Below are 25,874 nucleotides of genomic sequence, written 5' to 3' on the forward strand. Positions count from 1 at the left end.
ACTCCACGATTGATGGCGGAGGAATTTGGCATTAGCAAGGAGACTATTGCCAGCAAAGATTTGGGTAAGCAGACCATATGTTCCCAGTTTGTGTCACACAAGCTGACAGAACAGAAAGCAAAAAACGGATGAAAACCTCTGGAGATTGCATTACTATGTGTGACCAGGATCTGTCCTTTCTGTGAACCATCATCACAAGGAATAACCTGGTGCTACCAGTTTGATCTGAATTCCAAGCTGCAATCGATTGGAATGGCATTCACTGTCTTCCCCCGCGACCCAAAAAAGTCGCCTCCAAAAGTGCAAGGTCAAGACAATGTTGATCACCTTCTTCAACATCGATGAAATACTCCAAGAATGTGTGACAGCGGTTCTGTGATCAATTTCTAAAGAGGCCTTTTCTGACAGTTTCCTGAAGCTTTATTAACGTTGCCAAATGTGTGTTGTGAAGGATGGTGATTATTGTGAAGGCCAATAAAGTTAATTTGTTTGTATCTTCTGGTTTGTTTGTTTGTTTGTTTTCGGATATCATTTACCAGGCTTTTTGGGCAAACCTTGTATGTTGGACTCAATTAGAAGGCAAGTCAGAGCTCTGAAGAGAGACCACTGCTTACCCACAGTGAGCAAGTGCCCTTCTCTACAGCATACTGTCAGGGAACAAGCTTTTCTACATGGGCTGTTGCTGCTTTAGGCCCCTTTCACAAGGGGCAGATCCGTTTTGATGGACTCCCCTTGCTCAGCGGGAATCGAGCAGGTAGAGGAAAGGTCCGTCTCGGCTCACTGTGCAGAGACAGACCTGTCAGAGTCACACTCCCCTATATAGGGAGATTGGATGAAAATGGACAGCCAATCCATTTCCATCCAACCCTCTGGACAGATGGTGAACATAACGCCATCTGTCTGTTTTCAGCAGATCTTGTTGGATCGGATGCAAGGCGGGCGTCAATGGACACATACATCCGCCTCCCCATAGAGGAAAATGGTGACCCAATCGGGTCCGCCTGAAAAACAGACAGGTGGATCCGATCGTGTGAAAAGGGCCTTAAAAAAGAGGACACATTGCAAGACAGTGAAACCATTTTGCTTAGATGCACCTGGAGCGAACGTATTAAGCTAAACATCCATCTGGCCCTAGGACTGTGTACACTAACCAGATCTTCCCAGTACGGGACAACATGTTAGACACCACAGAATTGATAACCAGGCCCATGATAACACACTGACCAAAACAGAGTACCCCATTTGATATTTTAAAACCCAGTAGATGAGGCATTCACTTCTAGTCCATGAATAAAAAAAATAAAGTTTACCACATAGAAGTTATTCCTCCTGTAAAGGCGCTCATCTGAATCGTTTACCAATAAAATGAAAATCTGGACTGATCAAATTGGTCAAAATGTGGCATTACATTTTAAATAGAAAAATCAGAAACATCAAGCTTTGGAAGGCTGAAAATCCTCAGAAGTGCAGCTGAGCAAGTTCTCAACATTTATACATGTGGCACACCAGTAGGTGCACATACGACTCCAGTCCATATATGGTTGCACAGTAGGGCGACCAGCAGCTGTGTTCTGTACATATCATTTAACACATCCAACATGGTGCAGCAAGATTTTTTTTTTTTTCGGTTATGACATTTTATCACAATCCTTGCTACAGCTTGGCATTTCCTCATCTATAATAATAACTGGTGGAATCTCTGTTTTCAGTCGCTTGGATTCTGGAGGTCTGAAGAATGGGTCCTGAACTGGTGAATTGTCTGTAGAACAGAGGGAAGTATGTTAGACTTAGAAAAAGATCAATCATTTTTGTGGCATAATTCACTTTCATGGAATTTTAAGCACCTTTGGGTCTGCTTTGAAATGAAGATCCATTAAAAAATGTCCTTAGCCTCCCTGGCGGTATGATTATTTCAGGAATTCTGTCCCAAAAGCGGTACAATTTTTTTCATGGAAATTTGGCGTTATGTATTATAGGCCTACAATTCTTAGTAATTACTGACTTAAACCTGACCAAAACAAGACTCTAGTAGACATCCCAGATGTGATAAATTTGAAACACAAACGCATGAATTATAATCTAATCAATAATATAACATTATATAATATATATATATTATATAATAAAATTATATTGATTAGATTATAATTCATTATATATATATATATATATATATATATATATATATATATATATATATATATATATATATATATATATATATATATATATATATATATATATATATATATATATATATATAAAAATGTTATGTGCTTGTGTTTTGTGCAACGTTTGAATTTCCCTCCCTAGTTCCGCTCCCATGCAGCATTGCTGCTGCAGGGAAAGGAACCAGGAAGTCATCACACCAACAGTCGAGCAGCGGGGATCTCGGCTGGCGATCACAGCAATGAGAGATCATCGTTGGATCGCCAGGAGAAGGTAAGAGACACCGCTGCGCGCTCTGCACATCCACCCCGAGCGTGACTCGGGGATACCGATAACAGCATGGAAAATCCACCCCGAGTCACGCTCAGGGATACCGCTAGGCAGGTTAAAGCAGTAGTAAAACGTGAAAAAAAAAAAAAAGTTGGACCTATGCAGGATAATTTTATAATGTGCTAGTATGCATCGCATGCTAGCAAAATATGACAGACTTACCTCAAACAGATCACTAATGGGCCCCACGGCGTTTGAATTGCCAAACCACAACATCACTCCCCTGCAGGAGTACTCACCGCCGCAGCACAGCTTTCTCAATGGACGGAATGGTGTCCATTGAGAGCGCATGAATCAGTGACGTCACCGGCTGCTACTAAAGTAAATGGTGGACGTTCAGGAGATATTTACTGTACCTACAGGTAAGCTTGGCTTATTATAGGCTTACCTGTAGGTATAAAAAGAAAAAAAAAAAAATTTACTAGCACTTTAAATCCCTTTTCTCCTAATGGAGAAAATAATTTGATGGGGTTTTAACAAAAATCATAGGTTAGTGGCAAAGAAAGGTGGCCTATTGGATAGCTAAACAGAAAATGGTATGCAAAATTATATGGAAGAATTGAAACTTCAGCTGACCCCCAGACCACACGAAGAACAGAGTGGGCTAAAATGATAGGTACATACAGAAACCTTGAAGGGCCTGCATTTTAAAACTGATCATATTGCTTGGAAACAAAACCTTGCACCTAACCCTACAAAGAAATGCTGGCTATGAGAAAAGATACCTTGTATACCTTTACTATCTCTGGTAACCTTGGGTTGACTGGAGTAGTAAAAAAAATATGTATCCTGAAAATATAAGATTTGTATGGGGGGGAAGGAACATTGCATTTGTATTCTTTGTACTGCTAATCTGTATTACCTTGCAAGGCATGTTCTGTCTTAAAAACCAAATAAAAATGTATTTAAAAAAAAAAAAATGATTTTGATATTGTGATTATTATTTTTATGTTTTGTATGACTTGTTGGTTATAAAAAAAAATAATAAAAAGATTTAAAAAAAAAAAAAACTGGAACTTCATGACAGGTACACTTTAAGGGTAATCACGTATATCTGTACACAATGCATTGTCTTCAGTGTTTTGTCTCTTAAACATTTCTTAAAGGAGATGTATGGTCAAAGCCATTTTGGCCCTACTTTTCCTATGAATCACAGGAGTGGAATTCATTCTGCACTCATGTGACTAAACCCCGCTGTCAACTGACTAAAGCTTCAGCTGCACAATTGTCAGTTAAAGTAACAGTGCCATATCGCATAAAGTGGCCTGGTCATGCAGGGAGATACATCTTCCGGTCAAGTGGTTAAAGAGACTCATCAAATGGGAGTAAGAGCTGCACATACAGTACCTGCACAGCAGCTTCCCAAACCTTCCTGTCACTACAGTTTTGAAAGGCAAATATTGGGCACTTCTCTTTCGGAAACCTTTGCATTTTTATTGGCCAGTGAGGCTGCCCGTGACAGTGATGGGACAGAAGGAACAAGGCTTGCAGGGAAGACCCGCTTTGCCTATCAGAGCAGTCTGGCACTTGGCTGTACCAGGGAGATCTAGAATGCTGCAACTGTGTGAACCTCTAGGTTCCCTGCACCTCATGCCTGCAGAAGCTTGTTTCCCTCTCCCCAGTGAAAGAATCTAAGGTTATAGTATTATATGCCGCTTTAAAACGGTAAGCATTTTAGCTTTCAATTTTGAAGTATTTTAAAAGGAAACTGCATAAACGTAACTGTCAAGAAAACTCAAATATTTCCTACAGACCACAATGGATTCCCCAGGCATGGGGAAAAGATAATAGAATAATGTACACTAATCTCCCTCCCTTTTTTTTAACCTGTGTAATGATTTACTAGAGAAATGTAAAAGGTTGAAGTGTTTTTTTTTTTTTACATACACGCATGGGATTCACAAGGATTTTGTCACTTACCAGTACTACTGCACTCCATTCTACTGGGTCCTGGGGACACTGGAGCGAGCTGATGTGTGTTGGGTGAATTTGTCTTTACAGGGATTAGGGCTATTCTCCTGTATAGAAGCAGATAGAAAGAGAAAAAGGTCAAAGTCATAATTCACTGCAAACTATAAACTAGAGGGAGTTACACGTTTAGTCCCTATAAACCTATTCAAACACAGAGTTGTTAAAAGTTTACCATTGTAATGAAATGCACTGTGCAGTCAAGGGGACCCGGTACTTCAAAAAAAAACATTGGGCAGTTTTGAAATTTGGAGTTTAAATGGCATACCTGTAGGCTTAAGCCTGGTACAGTCTAGGGATGCACCGATCCGATATTCGGATCAGAAATTGGCCCCGACCCGGACAAAATTGCTGGAACGGAGATCGGTAAAATTCAGCCGTCCCACGGGCCGATCCGGTTTTTGCTGAGTAACGGCTCAGCCATCCCTTACTTGGTGCAGTAGTAGTATGGGATGGGAGCCGCTACTTCCTGTATAGGTCTGGCTCACAGGCGGAGTGATATCAGATGCACTCCGCCTGTGAATGGAGGAGCCGTACACATGAAGCAGCGGCTTTGCAGCCCCTTTCTTTGTGTGTAGCTCCGGATCGGTTCCGTTTTGGTATCGGCGATTTCACCTCGCCAGATATCGGTATCGGCTCCAAAAAAGCCTGGATCGGTGCATCCCTAGTACACACCACTGGTCTTTTTTCAGTTAAACCCAGCAAGTTAAATGAAAGAAAAAAAAAAAAACTGACAGCTCTGGACGGAGCCGCCTTACTAATGATCTGACGACGTTAGTGCAGCGATCTCCGATGCTGTTCAACAAGGGGGGCCCCCCCTCCTCTCTTCCTGCATAATAGGGACACCAAAAATATCCGAGAGAGGCTTTAACCCTTCGCTACCCTATCCAAAACAAGAGAGCACATTTTGGCTGGAGTTGGCTTTAAGCTATACAACATTACAGTAAGGCAGAAGTAGGCAAGTCTCCTCCCACAATAAGGAAGAATAAATCTTGGACTTTGTTGGAACAAATGACAATCATGCTTAAAAAGAGAAGAGAAGTATGGCCAAAGCTTGTTGGTCATACTTCTCATATGGGTAATAGGAGTGCATTTTACTTATGTACTCCTGTCCCCCAGAAGCAACCAAGTGTGGGCTAAAATCTGCTGGCGGCTGACACCACAGAGCCATCCTGGTCTCTGAGAGGATCCTGACAATGTCTGGATCCACCAAGATGCCTGATCGATGCTACATCTATATAGGAGAGTATAGATGTTTATTTTTTTGATTCCCGCACTTCTTTAATAAAGTGTATATAACACCTGACTAAATACCTAAGCTCATCTTTGGAAACCGGTTATAACCCATATTTAGGGTGTAACATGTTCATAAGCACCCTCACTCAACCTCACAGCGGGGTCGGTTCATCTCCCCCACAGCCACATTTAAAATATGCACAGCTTTACAGGGCTCCGCAGACGCATCATTTATTCACAGGAATCTTTAAAAATCATTTTGATTTTTTTTTTTATCTATACAAGAAAGATGTAATTCTCGCTTGCTCTGTGCAATGGGTTTTCACAGAGCAGCCCTGATCCTCCTCTTCTAGGGTCCCCCCCACTGGCACTCTTAAGGCCTCCTCTTTGGAAAGGGCCCCCACATGAAGCTAGTTCTTATGGAGGCACACAGTGCAGCTCCACTTCACCCCCACGTCACAGGATTTGATTGAATATGCAGTGTGGAGGGAAAGTGCAGATAGAGCATGGCCTCTTTCTCCAGCTCTGCAACTGAAAGCTTGAACAGAGCCGCGGGCAGAAAACTGAAGGGATAGTGTGCATGAGCCCAACATTTCACCCCCAATCCACCGATCATGGGTGCAATGCTTTGCAGGCTCCTGTGGGGGGGGGGGGGGGGGGGAAATGCCCATTTTTCCTACAAAAATAAGTGCATTTATTATTTTTTTTCTTAAGGGTCAGTTCACAATGGAATGTGTGCGTTCCCGTGCAGCCCATTTGACAGCCCGTTCATTTAAATGAGCTGCAAAATGCACTGAACCAAGGAAAAAGTACTACCTTTTTAGAACGCACTGCAATAAACCACTGTGTTTGTGATCTGCGTTTGGGGTGGCATGAATACATGCAGATTGTGAGGGCAGCGCATTAACCTTCAGTATGGGAAACATGCTAGTAGCATGGATTTCAAAATGCAATTTAGACAGAGGCACAAAGCTAGATAAGGAAGACTGGGTGCACCACCACCACTGAGGTTAAAACCCACCAATACAAAATAGTCCCTAGCCAACTTCAGCCACCACCGCCCCCCCCCCCCCCCCCCCCAACTACCCCCCGTCCTACTTCCAAGGATATGCAGACATTTTATAGTTGCTACCTACATAAAAATCCTTGTAAAGCTCTGCTGAACAAGAAAACAGGAGGCATCAACCAATATCTTATCAAATTTCTGACCCACCTATCCACTGTTGGCAAGCAGGCAATAGCTAGCTCCTGTAAAACGTGTCATTTAAAAATGATCTAAGAAAAAACTGACTGCTAAACAAATTAAATGCTCATCTACCAAAAGGTTTGGAAACTCTAGTAAATACATAATTTTGAATTTTGACACTTTAAACCTAACAAATTGACATACCAAACCCACCACTTCATCAGGGATGTTAATATTCTATGGTAGGGACTTAACAGAAAATCGGTGTGAGGCTTGACCTGAAAACTTCCAGGGTGTTGGCATGTGAGGCCTAGCTTTTACTGTTAACCTTCGGCATTACAGGAGCAAGCTTTTCCTCCAATTCAGACCCCCTCACGTGTGCTCCCCCCCCCCCCCACCCCCCCATGAGTTTGAGAGCTCACTCTGTGTTGTTGAACAGTAAGGGCTCAGGCCTCTCTTAGAAACATCCTGGGAGTTTTCAGATCAGGCTTCATGAGTTACATAAATGACCTATAGCAAACTGATGTTTTGCTCGTTCACTACTCCTTCCAAAACGTAAAAAAAAAAAAAAAAAAAAAAAAAAAAGAAGAATTGCCGTTCATAATTACTACCACACCATATATTTCATTAGGTTTCAATGTTGAACAGGCCCACTAGATATAAAGACTGCATCAACTAACCGTGGGCTGGGTGTGCTAGGTTTGATGGAAGATTTGCTCCAGGCCTCCAGAGTGTTCAGTGTAATCCTCCTGGGCTGTGCAGCTTTCCTGTTTTGTCCACTCTTTTTGTCCTCAGAGGTTGGCGTGGCCGGAATACTAGTCATGCCCACCGGAGTGGTTGGCTGATCACCACTTGTGGCAGATGCTGTGATCTTGCTGTGGATTGGTGTGCATGGACTGGATTGCTCGAATAGCCTTGCAGAAGGGGTCAGCTCCCCTGCTCTGAGACTCGGAGAGGAAATCCTTCTACCTTGAGACTTCCGAATCTTCTTCTCAGTTGCGGAAGGAGTCCTTAGAATTAAAGCAGGCTTCTCCTTAAGTGGCACTCCAATCTCACCTTCCTCAAAAGTGACAAATGAGCAGTATCCATCAGTAGAGGAGATCACTAGAAAGGTTCCATCTTTGGACCTAACGTAAGAAGAAAGAATATTAGAAGATGGTTTCCTTCAGGTTTTAGGCTCCATTCAGACAGCTGAACATCTGCAGTCAGGGACAACCATCAGCAAGAATCGACTTGCCGATGGTTGTAAACGCTGCTTGCACACACTGGAGCCACTGCTGTTCACATGTAACCAATCATTAATGATCACAAGTAGCCCTTCATACGAATAGACTCTTTGACTAACCTTGGATGCAGCCAGTGTGCATCTCTACAGAGTTTTGGCTGCTCAAAAAAACTGGCCGCAGGTAAATCGGCCAGTTTGTATACGGCCAAAGCACAGTGTTGCTGTATACAGAGGAGCATTTATCTGCCTCTGAATGCAGCAAATTAGCAACTGATTTTTGGCAGTCTTAATGTAGCCTTAACTGCCTTAAAGAGGGCACAGAAAGTAATCAATTCCTGCCAGAAGTTTCTAAATTTTTCTCACAATATCAAATACAAAAAAAACAATTAATGGAAGCTGCACTGAAAAAAAAAAAAAATAACTCCTCCAGAAAACGGTAGGCAAACAATGAGCTACTAAGACTATGAGGTAAATATTGCAACTATGTAAAGATAAAAATATGTCTCAATTTACACTGCTATTAACATACAAACTTTAAAGAATTACAGCTTACAAAAAAAAGCAAACACATTTTTCCTGCCTTCACTGCTCACTCCGCTTCCATTTTTGCAAATGAGTTTTGAACTTATGTATGTTAACCACAGTTTAAGAGTCTATTTTTACAGGCTTTGTTTAAGGAGGGTTTTGTATTGCGGTACAAGTGCAAAACCCATACAAAGCAGGTCAAACGGATGTCAGCTGCAGGTTAAATGCACCTCGAATTCTTATTGATCTCAAACTGATGCCATCCACACAAATCCAAGGCTCTTTGACAGAGGTCCACAATTTATTCCAAACATCTGAAATGGAAATCTTTTTACGGTAAACAGGTTACAGATAGACAGGACGGGATAGCGCTCTACAACACAGACAAACTGTGCCACCACAGATGGATGTCCAGGCTTTCTTACTGAAGTAAAATTTTTATAGCTTCACCCACTAAGTATGCATTTCTTGAACTCAACCAATCCCTGTGCAAGCTGCAAATCACTGTAACCGTCACCTCTACTTCAGCGATGGCAGCAGTCTTACGTGTCCAGTGCTGAGTGGCAGCCCTTCTACACAGTAACCACAAGAGGTTGCACACTTGGCACTGCTGCCATTCAGAGACCACCTTGTATTTTTTTTTCAATGAAAATGCATTCTCTGCTTGGATAAGGTAGAGTCACCCTTCCTCTCCACCAGGTCCAACCTTATAAGGCTTTCATTGAATGGTGGCAAAGCTGAGTGAGAAACCCCCTGTGGTTACTACGCAGATGGGCAGCTGCTTGGCACTGGGCCGGGAAGGGTGTTGCTATCACTGTAGTATTGGTCAGGTATAAGATATGCATATACTTGCATTGGTCCAAGCTGGAGCACTGTAACCGTTCGAAAAATCAAACTAAAACTTAAGCTTTAGGTTCATTTATACACAATAAGCATCTAACCTGTCTCGGCATACTCTTGTTGTTTTCCTACTGGCCAGGCAACATGCATTCATACCCTGAAACAGTGCATATTTTGATTGTATGCGATGTAGTCTTACCAAGATATGTCGCTTAGTGTATGATAATGAACATTGGAAACATAACCAAAGGGGAAGGTCTGCTGGGTGTCGTAGAAAAGCACAGAATCTTCAGAGGCCACTGCAAAGACCATCCGATAGGGTTGAGAGACCAGGCCAGGAGGAGGAGTTTCCCCATTTTCACCTGACAGGAAATAAAGACAGATTGTTATCATTAATCCTTCATGTACATAAACACATAGGAGCAAATGAAACAGTGGCACAGGCATAAAGCCCTTTTGTTAAATAAGGATCTGCTCAGTTGTCTGTGACACACTTACAGCATACAGAGCAGGATGGCTTCAGAAGCTTCTTAAGCTACCTCTGTCTGCCCCCACCTCTTTGCTCAACTGACAGATTGAGGAGAAAAGGTTTGCTGGGGTTAACATGCCAACCTGTCATCAGAGAAAGGAGCTTCTTCTGCTTACATGCAGGCAAAGTGAGAGAATGGTTGTATTTCTTTTTCTGGTTGTATTTCTTTTTCTTTCCCCATTGAGATTTCTCTTTACTTCCTGTCCTTGACACACCAGGCATTCAAAAAGGACAGTTGTCATCATTCTAGGATTATCCCGGAGAAAGCAACTGAATGTAAATCTCACCTTTAACTTCTGGCCTCAGCTCATAGAATACAGGAGAGCATCGAACAGCAAGTGTGGCTTTTGCTGGACAGGGCAGGTGAGATACAGGTCTAGAATAAAAGGATGAAAAAAAAAATTACAAAAGTAATAAAAAAAAAGTGCATCACAATATAAGCAAAACATTTCCAAAACAATGAAAGTTAATACTATTCCAAAATAAATGGATTTTTGTAAGATCTTACCGTAAAATCCTTTTCTCTTAGCTCATTGACAGACGTAGTCCTCTTTGATTCATATCAATTGGGTTATGCTGCCCTCTACAGGAGTAGGACTAGGCAGAAGGAAAAACGTTCTGGCTCCACCCTAGGGGCAGTCCCAGAGGGTATATCCCCTCTCTCTCTCTGCTACAGGATGTCAGTTATGTCACAAAGCAGTGTCAGAGAATTTAACCCAACCCAACTCAACAGTAGAGGGGCGGGTACTACGTCTGTCAATGAGCTAAGAGAAAAGGATTTTGCGGTAAGATCTTACAAAAATCCATTTTTCTCTGTCGCTCATTGACAGACGTAGTCCTCTTTGATTCATATCAATTGGGACGTCCAAAAGCAGTGCCACAAATGAGGGGTGGGATTGACGAAAATCAAATCCAATCTAGAAGGCCCAACCGGTGCCAACTAGAAGTTCAAAGGCTCATCAGACTAAAGGGATGAGACTCAAATAAAAATCCAACTGAAAAAAAAACCCTCGAGGTAGACCGCCGGTCTCCTCAAATTGCGGCCTGCAAAACCTTGCGGCCAAAAGAGGCATCCGACGATGCCATCACATCAATTTTGAAGAACTTTGCAAAGGTATGCACTGACGACCAAGTAGCCGCCTTGCAAACCTGAAGGACTGACGCCTGATGGCGAAAGGCCCATGACGCACTAAGCGCCCGAGTGGAGTGCGCTTTAACAGGGAACGGGGGCTCCCGACCCTTAATAGAATAAGCCTGTACCACCGTCTGTCTGATCCATTTGGAAATAGTCGCGGCAGATGCAGGCAACCCCTTTTTGGGGCCATCCGGGATCACAAAAAGTGAATCTTGCGAAACGAGTCTGTCGTTTTCAAGTATACCCTGATCGCCCGCACCACATCCAAGGAGTGTAAAGCAAACTCCCGATGATGGCTGGGCTTAGGACACAGGGAAGGTAATACAATATCCTCATTCAGATGAAATTCTGAAACCACTTTTGGTAGGAAGGATGGATTCGGACGTAGAACCACCTTATCTCTATGAACCACCAAATATGGGGAACGACAAGATAATGCAGCCAGTTCTGACACCCTGCGTGCAGAAGTAATGGCCACCAAGAAGGCCACCTTCTGGGATAACGTAGGCAGGGGAATCTCCCTAATATCTTCAAAGGGAGGTTTCTGAAGAACCGACAACACCAGATTAAGATCCCAGGGCGGTAAAGGCGCGCGCACTGGCGGAGCCAGATGTCGCACCCCCTGGATGAAATTCCGTACCAAGGAATGAGTAGCCAAAGGTTTCTGAAAGAAGATAGCCAATGCTGAAACCTGACCCTTGATAGTGCTCAAGGCCAGTTTCTGCTCAACTCCTTGTTGCAGAAATGCCAATATTCGGTTAACCGAATAGGAACGTGGAGGAAACCCAAGAGATTCACACCACGCAATATAAGACCTCCATGTGCAATGATAAATCTTTCTGGAAGTCGCTTTCCTAGCTTTAATTAGAGTAGGAATAACTGAAGTTGACAACCCTTTGTCCTTCAGCACCTGGGTCTCAATAGCCAGGCCGTTAAAGCCAGCGATTGTAAAGCAGGATGGAAGATTGGTCCCTGAGACAGCAGATCTTCCCTGAGAGGAAGTCGCCATGGGACGTCCGCTACTAGTCTGACCAAGTCGGCGTACCAGGCTCGACGAGGCCAGTCCGGAGCTACCAGAATAACTGGGATTCCTTCCACCTCTATCCTGCGAAGAAGCTTCAGCAGTAACTTGAGAGGAGGAAAGGCATATAGTAGCTGATACTGCCCCCACGGGGCGACCAGCGTGTCTGCGGCTTCTGCTAGAGGATCGTGGGAGCGAGCCACAAACCTCCGCACCTTCCTGTTGAGTCGAGATGCAAACAGATCCACATCCGGGGTGCCCCAACGAAGGCATAATAGGTGGAACACTTCTGGCTGGAGGGACCATTCCCCCTGATCCAGAGTCTGACGGCTGAGATAATCTGCCTGCCAATTCTCTACTCCCGGAATAAACACCGCGGAGATAGCTGGAACACACCGTTCCGCCCAACGAAGAATGTGGGCCACTTCTCTGGTCGCCAGGACACTCTTGGTGCCCCCCTGGTGATTGACATAAGCCACAGCTGTGGCATTGTCCGACAATCCGAACCGGGCTGCCTTGGAGCTGCTCGGTCCAGTGTATCCGACAAAATCTGATCGCCCTCAGTTCCAATACATTTATCGGTAACCTGGACTCTTCCAGGGACCAGAGCCCCTGGACAGTTAATCGACCGAGAATTCCTCCCCAACCGGATAGACTGGCATCCGTGGTCACAATCGTCCAGTATATTGGCAGAAATGACTTCCCCTGGCTGAGCGCCGGAGATCGAAGCCACCAGACCAGGGACTCCCTGGTCCATTCGCTCAATCTGATCCGATTGTCCAGAGATTCTGGATTCCGATTCCATTTGAGAAGAATCTCTCCTTGAAGGATTCGGGTATGGAACTGGGCAAATGGTACTGCTTCGAAAGAGGCCACCATTAACCCCAGGACTCTCATGCAAGTCCGAAGAGAAGGCCAGTTGTCGGATAGCAACAACTGAATTGCTGATTGAATTTTCCAGAGTTTCCCCGCAGGAAGAAACACTATTGCCCTGGACGTGTCTAGAATTAGACCCAGATATTCGAGCCTCCTGGTGGGAACCAGAGATGACTTCTGCAGGTTCACTAGCCACCCGAACTCTTGCAAAGAGATCATGGTGATCTCCAGGTCTTGTAACAAGGTCTGTGGAGACTCTGCACGGAGTAGAAGATCGTCTAGGTAACCTAGAATCGATATGCCTCGTTGACGTAATAGCGCCAACATTGGGGCCAACACCTTTGTGAAGACCCGAGGAGCCGATGCGAGACCGAAGGGTAACGCCGCAAACTGATAATGATTCTCTTCTACGGAAAAACGCAGGAAACGTTGATGTCCTGCGTAAATGGGAATGTGAAGATAGGCATCTTTGATGTCTATGGACGCCAAAAAATCCCCCTGATGCAGGGAGGCTGTCACTGTGCGAATGGACTCCATCCTGAATTTTTGTGTCTTGACAAAAAAGTTGAGTGCTCTTAAGTCCAGAATTGGACGCACCTTGCCCTCTTTCCTGGGTATTGTAAACAGGTTTGAATAAAACCCCTGAAAACGCTCTGTCCAAGGAACGTGGACTACCACTCCTTGTAGTAAATCCGTGACCGCTCCCCGCAGAGCTTCTAAGCGATCCGGAGAAAGTCGGATATTGGAAGGGAAGAATCGCACCGGTGGGAGAGATCGAAACTCGATCTTGTAACCTGACCTTATGACCTCGCAAACCCACTTGTCCGGGATCCTGGAAAGCCATGGATCCGGAAACCGGCGAAGACGTCCCCCCACCCCCGCTATGGGTGGGGGCGCACCTTCAGGCTTTAGTAGTCTTATCTTCAGGTCTGGAAGGGCCGGGCTTTTGCTTGCCCGACCAGCGCCCCTTAAAACCTCCCGAAGGAGTTTTGGAGGGCTTTGCTTTTTCGCCCGTGGGGCGAAAAAACTTCTTATGGGCGGAAAAGGAAGGCCCCCGTCTCTGACGAGGTCCTTTACCCTTAGTACTTTGTGGCAAGAAAGTGCTCTTGCCTCCAGTGAGATCCTTGATGATCTCATCTAAGTTGGCCCCAAATAGGCGCTCACCCTGAAAAGGGAGATTAGCCAAAGCCTTCTTGGAACCTTGGTCTGCCGACCAACATTTTAGCCACAGTGTACGCCTGAGAACCACTGCTGAGACTGATGCTCGCCCCAATAATGGAGTGGCGTCTAGCGCAGCGTCGCAGATAAACTGTAACCCTTGTATCATCTGTTCCAACTGATTGCAGGCTGCCGTACTTAAACCTGACTTCAGGTGGCGGCCTCTTAGGCTTGAGGAAGGAGCCGAGTGCGCATGCTCCGAAACGCGTTGCGTCATTTCCGGTAGCCTGCGTTCCACTGCGGCTTCCGGTGTAACCAGTTCCTCGGACCAGCTTCCTGTGACGTCACTTCCGGGCCGGTGGACGGCCGGATCGTGCGGCTGGGGATGCTGCTACATGGACTGGAGCTTACTACAGTGTAAGTCACTATGTAATTTTGTGCAATAAATACTTTTGGCTCATTACAGTGGCGCCTGTTTCTCTTCTCACTTCTGCCAGCGGATTTTTCTGAGTTATTCCTGCCAGTGCTGCCTTGTACCCAGCCATCCCAGACAGTTCATATCAAGAATTTGGAGACATCCCCTGAGCCCCTCTTACAGCGGTGGACTCCCTCCTCCTCTTGTTTTGGTCAGAAGCGCCCAACAACCACTTTCTTTAAACGGTGTATACTGCAGTCCTAACTCTAAAATTTCCAGAGCCTCCACAGTAGGAGCATATATATACAAGAAATTATAGATTAAGGGTAGGAGGAAGCCTGTCCCTTTCTTAAAAGCACAGGGACACGTTTGTTAGGTTTTTAACGTAAACTGTTAGACAGGGCCAATCTTGTTTGTTTGTGATGTGCATTGACATTCCATGTGCACCTTTCTGAAAAGGCCAGTTATAGATTGGGGTGGTTGCCCCTTTTTTGTACTGCTGGAATGCCCCCATAGCAAGAGGCTTGCTATTGGGGGCACTGGGCAGGGGGATCACCATGGGGGGACCCAAAAAGAAGAGGATTGGGGCTGCTCTGTACAAAACCATTGCACGGAGCAGGCAAGTATAACAGGTTTATCTTTTATTAAAAAGTTGTTAACCTTTAGAATTACTTTGAAGTAGGAAACGGCCAGAACTACAATGGGAACAGATCGCTTCTGCACAAAATCCTCACTAAAGTCACACGAGGCTAATAAGCACTTGGGGGGGTTGAGTAAAACAGCTCATCAAAATGCTTCCATTCCATAAGGAAATATTTTAAAAATCAGGTTCAAAGAGAAAGTCTTTTCAGCCTTATGCATTTTATAGTATTCAAGACACATCTAGCAGTGCTGTATGCAAACAGGCTGGTTCTCTAATTTCAGAGTAGTGAGCAAAGAGACCCGAAACAGGCTCTTCACTTGGGAGTAATAGTGACTCCTCAGGGGGCAAGCTCATTAGTCAAGGACTGAAGCAACTCAGAATCAGACAGACCCTCTTTAGCCAATGGCCCAGAAGCAACTAGGGCCTTGGGCAAATCACATCTAGAGTCTGCAAGAGACTACTTGTGGCCTCAGAATTGGCATATAACTGGGCGATATGGGCCATAAAGTTTTGCATGACCATAGTAAAACCTCAGCAAAAAGGACAAAGGATGCAGCTAAAGCCGAAGGAGCTAAGGATTAGCGGGCAACTTGACTCTAGGCTTCAGACATTGGTAATGTCCGTAGGTGTGCTACAAGCTGCCCTGGAGCGGTTAAGAGAGTGACCTGGGGGCCCCCCGTACAACAGGACTGTCCCCTCTATTTCCTAGAATCAGGCATGTGGCAGTAAAGCAAGGGTATAGGCTCAGTATAGAAGGCAAACCTCAGGCAGTTGGTAGTAAGTGAAGGTCAGATGGCCAGAGGTGAATGCAAGACTGCAGCAAAAAGGAACAAAGTTTCACAAAGCTCTTTTCAAAAACAGAAACAGCAGTGACATGCATGCTTGACGATATAATGCGGGTAAGAGCATGCAGCGCATGCACACAACACTCCACCAAGCAGATGATGTCAGCTCCCAGTCCCACAGTAATTACTGAAGTCCCACAGGGTTAACACACAGCAAAAGCAGGAAGTTAAGGCATCCAGTAAGCTGTGCTTGCTCAAATTCTTGACCCAAGCAGTCTACTAACCAAGTCCTTAGTGACATGGCAAGTGCTAAGGCAATGCCAGGGGAAAGTGCCCCTTAGCTAACGTTTACCATTATGGAGTCTGGAAAGTACCCCACTTTCATACTTTACCCACATCATCCATTCAAGCAGGGTCCTGATGTGGTACTGCAGTATAGCTGCAGATTGGAGAGACAAAGCTGCAGCAAATATGTATAGGGAAGTCTTGACTTAAGAAAAATAGAAAACAATGAAAAGTTAGTCCTTTACCACAAAGCAGAGCTGAGGAAAAGATGTTCTTAGGACATTAGAAGTAGCTGAAGCATGTATGGTCCTGGCTGGCTGACAGTTTTTTTTGCCAGTGCACCCCAAGGCTAAAAGGACTTCTTCCTGTGTCCCTCAGTGAATGAGAAATAGAAGTTCTATCAGACAGAAACAAATCGAGACAGTAAGGAATACACACCTCTTTAGATTATTCCTGGAGAAGACATAGGTTGTGTTGACAACCGATTCCCCAACCTCAACACAGCCAGCTAAAAAAGCAGAGAAGAAATCATGACATCTTGGATTACTTGTACATGCAGGCGTACATAAAACATTTACTACATATTAGGAACCAAACCTGGAGCGAGGAGGAGAGAGCCATCAGGTGTAAATGTCAGCCTTCTAAAGAAGGACTTCATGCTGTCATCATGGAACATTCGATAAGTTTTATTCTGTCATGAAAACAAATCAAAACATACGGCAGTTTTTTTTTTTTCCCCATCTAAACATACAATATAGAGCAGGGATATGCAAACTGTGAGCCTCCAGCTGTTCCAAAACTACAAGTCCCATCATGTCTCTACCTCTGGGTGTCATGCTTGTGGCTGTCAGTCTTGCTATGCCTCATGGGACATTTAGTTCTGCAATATCTGGAGGACCACAGTTTGCATATCCCTGATGTAGACCATATAATACATCATCGGTGTAAATTAAAAACACAGTAAACATTTCTGAGGGGGAAGAATGGGTGGAAAAAAAAAAAAGAGTAGGGCATTGCTCACACACACAAAAAAAAAAAAGCAGCCTGTATAGGTTGTCATAACACTTACCAATCCCTTCAGTGATGCCATTCTTCTTGCAGAGCTACATCAACTGAGGAATCTCCGCATCCCACAGTGTGTGCAATACCTGCATCTCCTACTGCACATGCTCAGCCACATCACTACAGGTCTGGAGGGACACAGTAATGGCTTAGCGCTTGGCAGATGAGAACAGAATGTTCAGCGGGGAAAAGAAGATGTCCAACACCCTCAAGTGTTTGAAGCTTAAGAAACTTGGTGGGTGTAGCTTTGCAAGAAAGCAGGCTGATAAGTATTAGGACTCTTCATTTACAAGCAATTTTTATTTACTATTTTTAATTTGTTTTAGGCTCCGTTCACATGTGAGCGTATGGATCGCGGGCAGAACCGCCGCGGTTCCGCCCGCGATCCGGAGATTTATTGCAAATCGCGGGACGCCTAGCGTTGCCCGTTGATTTGCAATAGCCCCCCAAACGCCGAGCGATGCTGCCGCGATTTCCGCCTGCCGAATCGCGGCAACATCGCGCAAACAAAATCGCGGTACGCAATACGCTCCAAAGAAGTACAAGAGCTTCTTTGGAGCGTATTGCGTACCGCAATTTTGTTTGCGCGATGTTGCCGCAATTCGGCAGGCGGAAATCGCGGCAACATCGCTCGGCGTTTGGGGGGCTATTGCAAATCAACGGGCAACGCTAGGCGTCCCGCGATTTGCAATAAATCTCCGGATCGCGGGCGGAACCGCGGCGGTTCTGCCCGCGATCCATACGCTCACATGTGAACGGAGCCTTACGCGTTATGTATTTAAAAAACAACAAAAAATAATGTGCACTTATCTCAGAAAAGAATTATGGCACCCCATGTCCACATACCTCTCCATCAGTTGCACTGTTAGATGGCATCTTGCTTACATTGAAGGCCACTCTCTTTGACTCTGTTCTGTACACTCTCAAAATACTACAGGCAGAGAAGAACTGTTAGGTGATACTCACAGTAACCGCTAAAATTATATTGTCCTGATGCACTATTTGATGTATCTCAGTAATACCCATGGAAAATTATAAGGAATCCCCAAAGCAATGTATATCCAGTTAGTGACCAGCCTATTGTAGCTTTACTGCTACAGGGCAGCCGCTCTATGCAGAATCACATACTATATATATACATACACATATACACATATATATATATACACACACACACACACACACACATATACATATACACACACACACACACACATACAGATCTAAGACTTTTTCTATGTACACAAAAGGTCTATTTCTATCAAATATTGTTCACAAATCTGTGTTAGTGAGCACTTCTCCTTTGCCAAGATAATATATATCTATATATATATCTATATCTATCTATATCTATCTATATCTATCTATCTATCTATCTATATCTATCTATATCTATCTATCTATCTATATCTATCTATCTATCTATATCTATCTATATCTATCTATCTATATCTATCTATATCTATCTATCTATCTATCTCTATCTATATCTATCTATATCTATCTATCTATCTATCTATCTATCTATATATATATATCTCTATATCCATACATACACACATACATACATACATATACATATATATATATATATATATATATATATATATATATATATATATATATATATATATATATATATATATATATACACACACACACAGTAAAACCTTGGATTGCGAGCATAATTGGTTCTGGAAACATGCTTGTAATCCAAAGCACTCTTATATCAAAGCGAATTTCCCCATAAGAAATAATGGAAACTCAGATGATTCGTTCCACAAGTCCTTCAGTTTATAGTCTATATACAAAGATTATAGCAATGTGATAACCATAAAGTGTCCATTCACAAAGGGCAGCCTCCACAAGGGGATTAGAAGCAAAATCCAGCAGGAGCTACAGAGTATAGAAGAGAAGAGAGGCACCCCCAAGTGTAGCAATATGGTTACATTTTATAAAGTTACAACATTTAGCAACTCACATGGTTGATGATAAAGAGGCAGATCTAAGTATGCACTCATCCAGGGTAAAGCTGTGCACAGTCATAGACCATCTTCCGCTCAGCCGGCTCTCACCGCTGTCAGTCTGCAATCGTGACCGAGAAGACTTCCCTGCAGTAAAGCGATCTGAAAGCGAGGCTTGAAGCACCCGTGGAGCAAAGTGTGGAAGGGATGACATGGATGGCAGTGTGGAGGATGGTCTATGTGGACAGCTTTACCCCAGATGTACCTGTTTTAAACATCAACCATGTGAGTTGCTAAATATTGTACCTTCATTAAATGTAACCATATTGCTACACTTAGCGATGCCTCCATTTAATACTCGGTTGTGACATGATGCAATACTTGTATATCAAGACATCGCTTGTATATCAAGTCAAAATTTATTTAAAAAAATTGCTTGTCTTGCAAAGCGCTCTCAAATCAAATTACTCTCAAACCAAGGTTTTACTGTGATATATATATACACACACACACACATATATATATACACATATATATACACATATACACACACACACACACACATTCACACACATACATTTTATTTTTTTTATTTTTTTTAAAACCCAAAGACATTTAGCAGAATACATGTTGGCCAAAATTTAATTTTTTGTTCATTTCATAGGTTTTATAGCAGAAAGCAAAAAATATATTTTTCCCCCAAATTGTCAGTCATTTTTCTTCTATATAATAAAAAAAACCCAGAAATTATCAAATACCACCAAAAGAAAGATCTATTTGTGTGGAAAAAAAAAAAAGAAAGGTACAAATTCTGTTTGGGTACAGCGTTGCATGACCACGCAATGGTCCAAGTAGCGCAGCACCACATAGCAAAAAAAATGGCCTAGTCATGAAATGGAGTCAAACTGCTAGCCAGAACGCTTACCGATCACAGCTGAGTGTTGCTATGTATTGGCCCAGGGGATCCCAGGTCACTCCCTGCACATAACTCTTGTGTTCATTAAATATAAACAATTTTTGACCTGTAAAAAAAAAATGAAAAAAAAAAAATATATATATAGCTTAACAATATTCAGCTTACAAACACAGCTATTGACTTTCTCAATCAACATTGATTCATTTTTAATCCTTAAGCAGCTAGCATTAGTAAATAGACAGTGTTTCTCAACTTTTTTTAGTCAAGGCACACTTTAAATATATGGACAATCTTGAGGCACCACATTATAACATGTAACAAACTAAACTAATAGTTTTACAAAATGCAGCAACATCCACACACTAAGGGCTCTTTCACACACTCCGTCCGCTGGACGGAGTCCGTTTTTCTCAGCAGGGGATCGAGCCGCCGATCCCCCGCTGAGCAGCAGGAGGACAGCTGTGTCTCCGCGCTGTGTGCGGAGACACAGCTGACAGTTCCCCATGCATCTCTATGGGGGAAAACGGATGTCAACGGACCGTCAGTCCGTTCTCACCCGATCCCATCCAATCCGATCCGCTGGACGGATGGAAAATAGGGTTTCCATCCATCCAGATTTGACGGATCGGATGTCAGCGGACATGTCTCCGCTGACATCCGATGCCCCATAGGAATGCATGGGGGGACCGTTCAGATCCGCCAAAAAAACGGACAGGCGGATCTGAACGGTCCGCCTGTGTGAAAGGGGCCTAAAAACACCGAACGTTAGAAGCCAAGGGGAGGGTCAAAACAAGGATGCTGTGCAGACGCCTGACGTCCCTCTTAACTGATGATGTCAAGGGTTGTTAAGGCGCCGATGGTTGTAAAGGGGTACAATTAAAACCTGCGGCTTTGATTAACTAAAAGGCAGACTTGATACTTCCACTGACTTGTATACAATGGGCAATTAAAACCTTTAGGTTTTTTTTTTTTTTTTTAATACACATTTTTAATGAGTGTTGCTTTTTTGGGAGATATCTGTTGTCCTGCAGGAGGAACCAGCAAGCAGTGCATTTTGGAAGCGTTTCCATTGAAGTCTATGAAACCAAAAAGCAACCTGCTGCGGGTAAAAAAGTCCTTGACCCTTTTCAAAAAACGCACTGGTTGAAAATGCACAGATGTGAACTTGACTCATAGGAAATCATGTTAAATGGACTGTAGTGTGTTTCTGCAAAACTGAAAAATGCATTCGCTGTGAACCAAGCCTTAGGAATTTTGCCAAGGCACCCTGGTTGAAAAAAGCTGGCATAGAGACATGGATGGATGAAGGAGTTTGATTTTAATATTAAAAATTTATTAAATAGCGTTTGTGGTGCGCAGATGCAATGTAGTTCCACTTTAAGACACAGGTGAAATACATATAGGTTTACTGTGTAACCTGCCCAATGATTTTTAAGGGTGTTTTCACACTTGGTGCGATTGCCTGGTCCAAACCCGAGTTCGATTGCTCCCCCCTCCCCCTGCCCCCGATGGACTGTGTTCACATTTGATTTTTGTATCCGAACCGCGGTACACTTGTGTAATCAAGCTGCAGCCGGCACGTACTCATGTTGCTTGGCAACCGCTGTAAACGAGAAGGTGCCAAAATGGATATAATTGCTTGCTTTGGTACGATTGCGTTCTCATCAGAAGCGAACCGTACTGGAGTTCACATGAACCGTACCCCAGACCACCCTTTTTAAGTGGACTCAGGTACAGTTCGCAGGTGCGCACCCGAGTTCAAAGACAGCGTTCACATCATCAAAAAGAACCGAATTCTGACTTCAATCGAACCCGGGGCCGCACCAAAAGTGCTAGTGTGAAAACACCCTAAATCCACACAGCAAATCTTGCACACATTTTCTCACTGCAAAGCCAAAAAAATGATAAATGCAGCTCCTGAATAAACAACTTGGCTCCTATGCAACCTCTCCACCTCCATCCTTCATAAAATTAACATTCACCTCTGAGCAATAAGCTGACTAAGACTCAAAGCTGGCTTAGGTAACCGCACTGACCGTACTCACTAGCAGAGGTGTGTAGCACAAGAATAGCTGACAAACACACAAATACTATCAATTACAACTATATATACACCTAAAGTATAACTATTTAAACTATGCATTTAGCGGTTTGGATGAAAAACTGAAGACCTGAGCCATTAAAGTGAAACTCAAGACAGACATGGCTGTAGTATTCCAGGCCACCCCACTCCCTCCTGTTCCTCTGGTAAAGCAGGAGAAACAACGCAAAAGGATATAGAAAGTGGGGTGAGGTGGGGGAAGAAGAAAATGGTCTGATTAATATTTTACAACCATGAATTATCTTTCAACCTACTTTGGAAACTTGAATCTGATGACAAAAGAAAATCAGAAAAAAACATACACACCCCCCCCCCCCCCCCCCAACAGAGAGAATATGTTACACAGCATGGATTTGGGAAGATTAAAGCGGTGCTCCAAAAGAGTACCTCGTTCTCTTCTCCCCCTCCCTGCATTCTTATGGGACATGTCACAGGTCCCAGAAGATTGGCCAACCATTGAGGCGGCACAGTGCGCACCTGGCTATGAAGCCGCAAGCTGTCACACCCAGGTTCCCACATTTGTAATGCCGGCGCCAGGGAGAGGAGAGATGGTTTGGGTAGCCACATCGCTTGATCCTGGGACAGGTGAGTGTGTGTTTATTAACCGATTGCCGCAGTAAAACTGCGGCAGGCTGGCTCGGCTGTGCAGACCGACATAGGGGTACATCGGCTCACAGGAGTGGTCCTGGGGGCGAGGCAGCGGGGAGGCCAATGCATGGGACCGGCAGGACCGATTTTAAAACACAGCCGACCGTTGTTCTCTCCAAAATCACAGACCGCCTGTGATCCTTCTACATAGGATCACAGAGCTCTATGGTCATTTCACAAGCCCCTACCCCCCACAGTTAGTAAACACTCCCCTGGGCTCATATTTACCCCTTTAATCACCCACTAGGTTAACCCCTTCCCTGCCAATGTAATTATTACAGTAACAGTGCATATTTTTAGCACTGATTACTATGTCACTGGTCGCCCCAAGTGTCAAAAATGTCAGTTAGGGGGTCCGATCTGTCCGCCGCAGCGTCAGTCCCGTTAAAAATCTCAGATCGCCGCCATTAATAGTTAAAAAAAATAAATAAATTACATAAAAATGACATGAATCTTTCCCCTAGTTTGTAAACGCGATAACTTTTGCGTAAACCAACCAAAATACGCTTATTGCGATTTTTTTTTTTTACTAAAAATATGTAGCAGAATACAAAATTCATCCTAAAAAGGATGACGAATTTTGATTTTTACATTTTTTTTTGTTTTGTTTATAGCGCAAAAAAAAAAAAGAAAAAAATTGCACGGGTGATCAAATACCACCAAAAGAAAGCTCTATTTGTGGGGAAAAAAGGACATCAATTTTATTTAGGTACAGCGTAGCACAACTGCGCAATTGTCAGTTAAATTAACGCAGTGCTGAATCACAAAAAATGGCCTGGTCATTAAGGGGGCAAATCCTTCTGGTCCAGAAGTGGTTAAAAGTTAGCAGCTACACTTTTTATAATTGCTGACCTTAATAAACACACAAACATCTGCAGCTCCTCTTTGGGTCTGCTCATAGACCCATCTACAAACTATTCAAATCATCAACACTGAAGATAAAAAGAAAGCAGTTTCCCAACACTTCTGGTCCATAAGTTTCAATGTCTTCTATATGCATTTTTGGAGACTGATGGCTTTACACCACCATCCCCTAATTAGCTCAGCTAGTTAAGGGGTCTTAACAGGATTGATTCCTTCAATGGCTAGAATGGCCACTTTGAGATACGCTGCTATAGCACAGAGTAACCAATTGAAAAAGGCGAATTTTTAGATTTACATTGAGAATACCCAATAATCTATATAGCCATCACACCTTTAACAGCATCCCACATGATAGCTGAGTTGTCCACAGATGCAGAGACCATGAAGTTGCTGTCTTGTGTCCAGGAGATGTCATACACATCCTCTAGATGACCCCTGTTAAAAGGTAAAAGTAGATTAACATGCAAATGATAAACCAACATGAGGAGATTCAAAAGGGAACTTTGTTTTGTAGAGGGCAGGTGATGTCATTACGTTGTACCATTTCCATGTTTCCTAAACTCCTAACATTCTAAAAGGATACACTGCATTTCCATACATAGCAATCTGCCCCAAATAAGTGGGTCAAAGATGTGCAGGATTTTGTCTAACGCTGGAGCTTTAAAACTGCACACTACAGGAAGAAAATAGTACAGAAAGCAAAATTTATACAACGCTCAATTCCAGCACTTTTTTTCCCCTTAAATTTAGGTACAGAATGCAAATGAGGCAGATTTCCAGGAAGCTGGCTGCATGGTAATTAAGTGTCCACCATGGTTCCACAATGCCATAATCAACCAGTTAAATACCAGACGTCGCAGATATACTGCGGCAGGCTGGCTCTCCTGCGCAAACCGCCGTACCTGTACGTCAGCTCGCGGGAGCGGGTCTCAGGCACGCCCACTCTCTAGGGACTGACAGAAGGCGGTGTGCCGTTGTAAGCATGGCTGACTGCTCATCTGTCACTGATTGAAACAGGGCTCCTGTGTTCCTGTTATTTCTGAACACAGGAGCCCTGTTTCCACCCACCAAGTCTGGCCCCCACACAGAATCACCCCCTAGGGACACATTTATCCCTTTGATCGCCCCTGGTGTTAACCCCTTCCCTACCAGTGTCATTATTACAGTAGCAGTGCATAATTTTAGCACTGAGTACTGTAGTAATGTCACTGGTCCCCCCAAAAGTGTCAAAAATGTCAGTTAGGGGCCCGATCTGTCTGCAATGTCGCAGTCCTGCTAAAAATCGCAGATCGCCGCCATTACTAGTAAAAAAAAAAAAATAAAAAAAATGACAAATCTTTCCCCTAGATTGTAGACGCGATAACTCTTGCGCAAACCAATCAAAATACACTTTTTGGGATTTTTTTTTTTTTTTAACCAAAAATGTGGCAAAACAGAAATTGGGCAAAAATTATGAAAGCAAAATTAGATTTTTAATTTTTTTTACTGGGAATGTTATAAAGCATGAAAGTGAAAAATACTGCTTTTTTTCCAAAATTGTCGCTCTTTTTTGATTTATAGCGCATTATCAAAAAAACGCAGAGGTGATCAAATACCACCAAAAGAAAGCTCTGTTTGTGGGGGAAAAAAAAAAAAAGGACGTCAATTTTATTTGGGTACAGCGCTGCAGCGCAGTTGTCAGTTAAAGTAACGCAGTGCCGAATCGCAAAAAAATGGCCTGGTCATTAAAGGGGCAAATCCTACTGGTCGAGAAGTGGTTAAAAGCAGACGTTCACAGATTTGATCGGACCATAATTTCTTGGTACATACAATTTGGTAAATCTGGGTTTATGCAAACAAAAACTACTATGAAATACAAACTGTGTTGATCAAGAGAAACTGACTGGATTAGGAGCAGCACATGTGAACTTTTCATGATTGGTTACATTGATCAGTGTCTATATCTATAGGTGGTCATCACTAGGGCTGCAACTAACGATTATTTTCATAATCG

At 43.5% G+C, this 25,874-nt stretch overlaps 1 protein-coding gene across 1 annotated transcript in view; it reads right to left on the reverse strand.

Annotated features, from left to right (window-relative positions):
* Window positions 1-1,295: 1,295 nt before the first annotated feature.
* CHAF1B (chromatin assembly factor 1 subunit B) overlaps window positions 1,296-25,874 on the reverse strand; it is a 56,960-nt gene continuing 32,381 nt past the window's right edge. Inside the window, exons 5-14 of the mRNA XM_082246948.1 lie at window positions 24,213-24,316; window positions 20,278-20,374; window positions 18,235-18,319; window positions 16,924-17,017; window positions 16,765-16,834; window positions 10,296-10,384; window positions 9,679-9,841; window positions 7,570-8,016; window positions 4,420-4,517; window positions 1,296-1,759 (exon numbers count right to left, since the gene is read on the reverse strand). Coding sequence (XP_082103074.1) covers window positions 1,629-1,759; window positions 4,420-4,517; window positions 7,570-8,016; window positions 9,679-9,841; window positions 10,296-10,384; window positions 16,765-16,834; window positions 16,924-17,017; window positions 18,235-18,319; window positions 20,278-20,374; window positions 24,213-24,316 — 1,378 coding nt within the window. The 3' untranslated portion in view covers window positions 1,296-1,628. The remainder of the gene's footprint in view (window positions 1,760-4,419; window positions 4,518-7,569; window positions 8,017-9,678; window positions 9,842-10,295; window positions 10,385-16,764; window positions 16,835-16,923; window positions 17,018-18,234; window positions 18,320-20,277; window positions 20,375-24,212; window positions 24,317-25,874) is intronic.

Source organism: Pelophylax lessonae (genome assembly GCF_965119305.1).
Source record: "Pelophylax lessonae genome assembly, chromosome: 2".
Lineage (NCBI taxonomy): Eukaryota > Metazoa > Chordata > Amphibia > Anura > Ranidae > Pelophylax > Pelophylax lessonae.